General features: G+C 52.8%; 1 protein-coding gene across 1 annotated transcript; it reads left to right on the forward strand.

Moving 5' to 3' along the window:
- Positions 1 to 27: 27 nt before the first annotated feature.
- Positions 28 to 465, forward strand: J4E82_011753 (uncharacterized protein; the record flags this gene model as incomplete). The annotated part of the gene is made up of 1 exon (XM_051737942.1): positions 28 to 465. A coding segment is annotated over one exon (438 nt), but the record flags the coding sequence as incomplete, so codon positions are not given.
- Between the last annotated feature and the right edge of the window lie 326 nt (positions 466 to 791).

Here is a 791-nt window from a genome sequence, read left to right on the forward strand (position 1 = left end):
CAAGACCGCGTGACCGAGATCATGGAGAAGGAGGGTTTCTCCGACCAGGACGCCGATGAGTTGGCCGTAAGCCATTTTGAACTGGTCAAGGAAAGCGCCAATCGTTTCATGACGTTGACCAGCTACGGCGGCATGCCCAGCCCGATGGATTGGTTGTTGCGATTGCGGACGTATGGCATGAAGATTCGGTTCAACACCAACGCGGACGGCGTAATGGAATGGGTGGGCGACACGTTGTTGTACGGCCATATCCGCTTCACGATGCCCGGTTTGCGGTCGATGATCCACGGTTTGGTGGAAACGGCACGGTTCGAATTGCAAAAGCAGTTGTTGTTACTAGACATCGACGAGGATGGTCGGTTAGCGGAAGGGGCCACGCCGTTGCCAGCAATCCATTGGGACAGTATCGTCGACGACCCAGCCGAGATGAAGTGTTACAAGCAACAAAAGGAACTCCACCCTTGATGAAGGAGTCGGCACAGAACGCCAGCCGACGACCACGTCAGAAGGTAATGATCAACGCGGGGCGCTGATCACGTGATGTGGCCTCCCGCCAAGCACTGGCCTCCCGCCAAGCAAGGGAAGCCAAAGGCAAGAGGGAGACCATGTCCTCCCTGACCTCCCTTTGTAGACAGGTTAAGCAAGGAGGATAGGGAGGGCAGGTACAGATTGCAATGGGTATAAAGGATGGACGGATTTCATTATTACACTCGTTGTGGTCAACTCAAATAGTTCATCTCTCACACAGATTGTCAACTAGTTATTCTATCATAGAATTGGTATTGTTTATC

This window comes from Alternaria postmessia (assembly GCF_024291825.1).
Source record: "Alternaria postmessia strain BMP 2775 chromosome Unknown scaffold_538, whole genome shotgun sequence".
In the NCBI taxonomy this organism is placed as follows: Eukaryota; Fungi; Ascomycota; class Dothideomycetes; order Pleosporales; family Pleosporaceae; genus Alternaria; species Alternaria postmessia.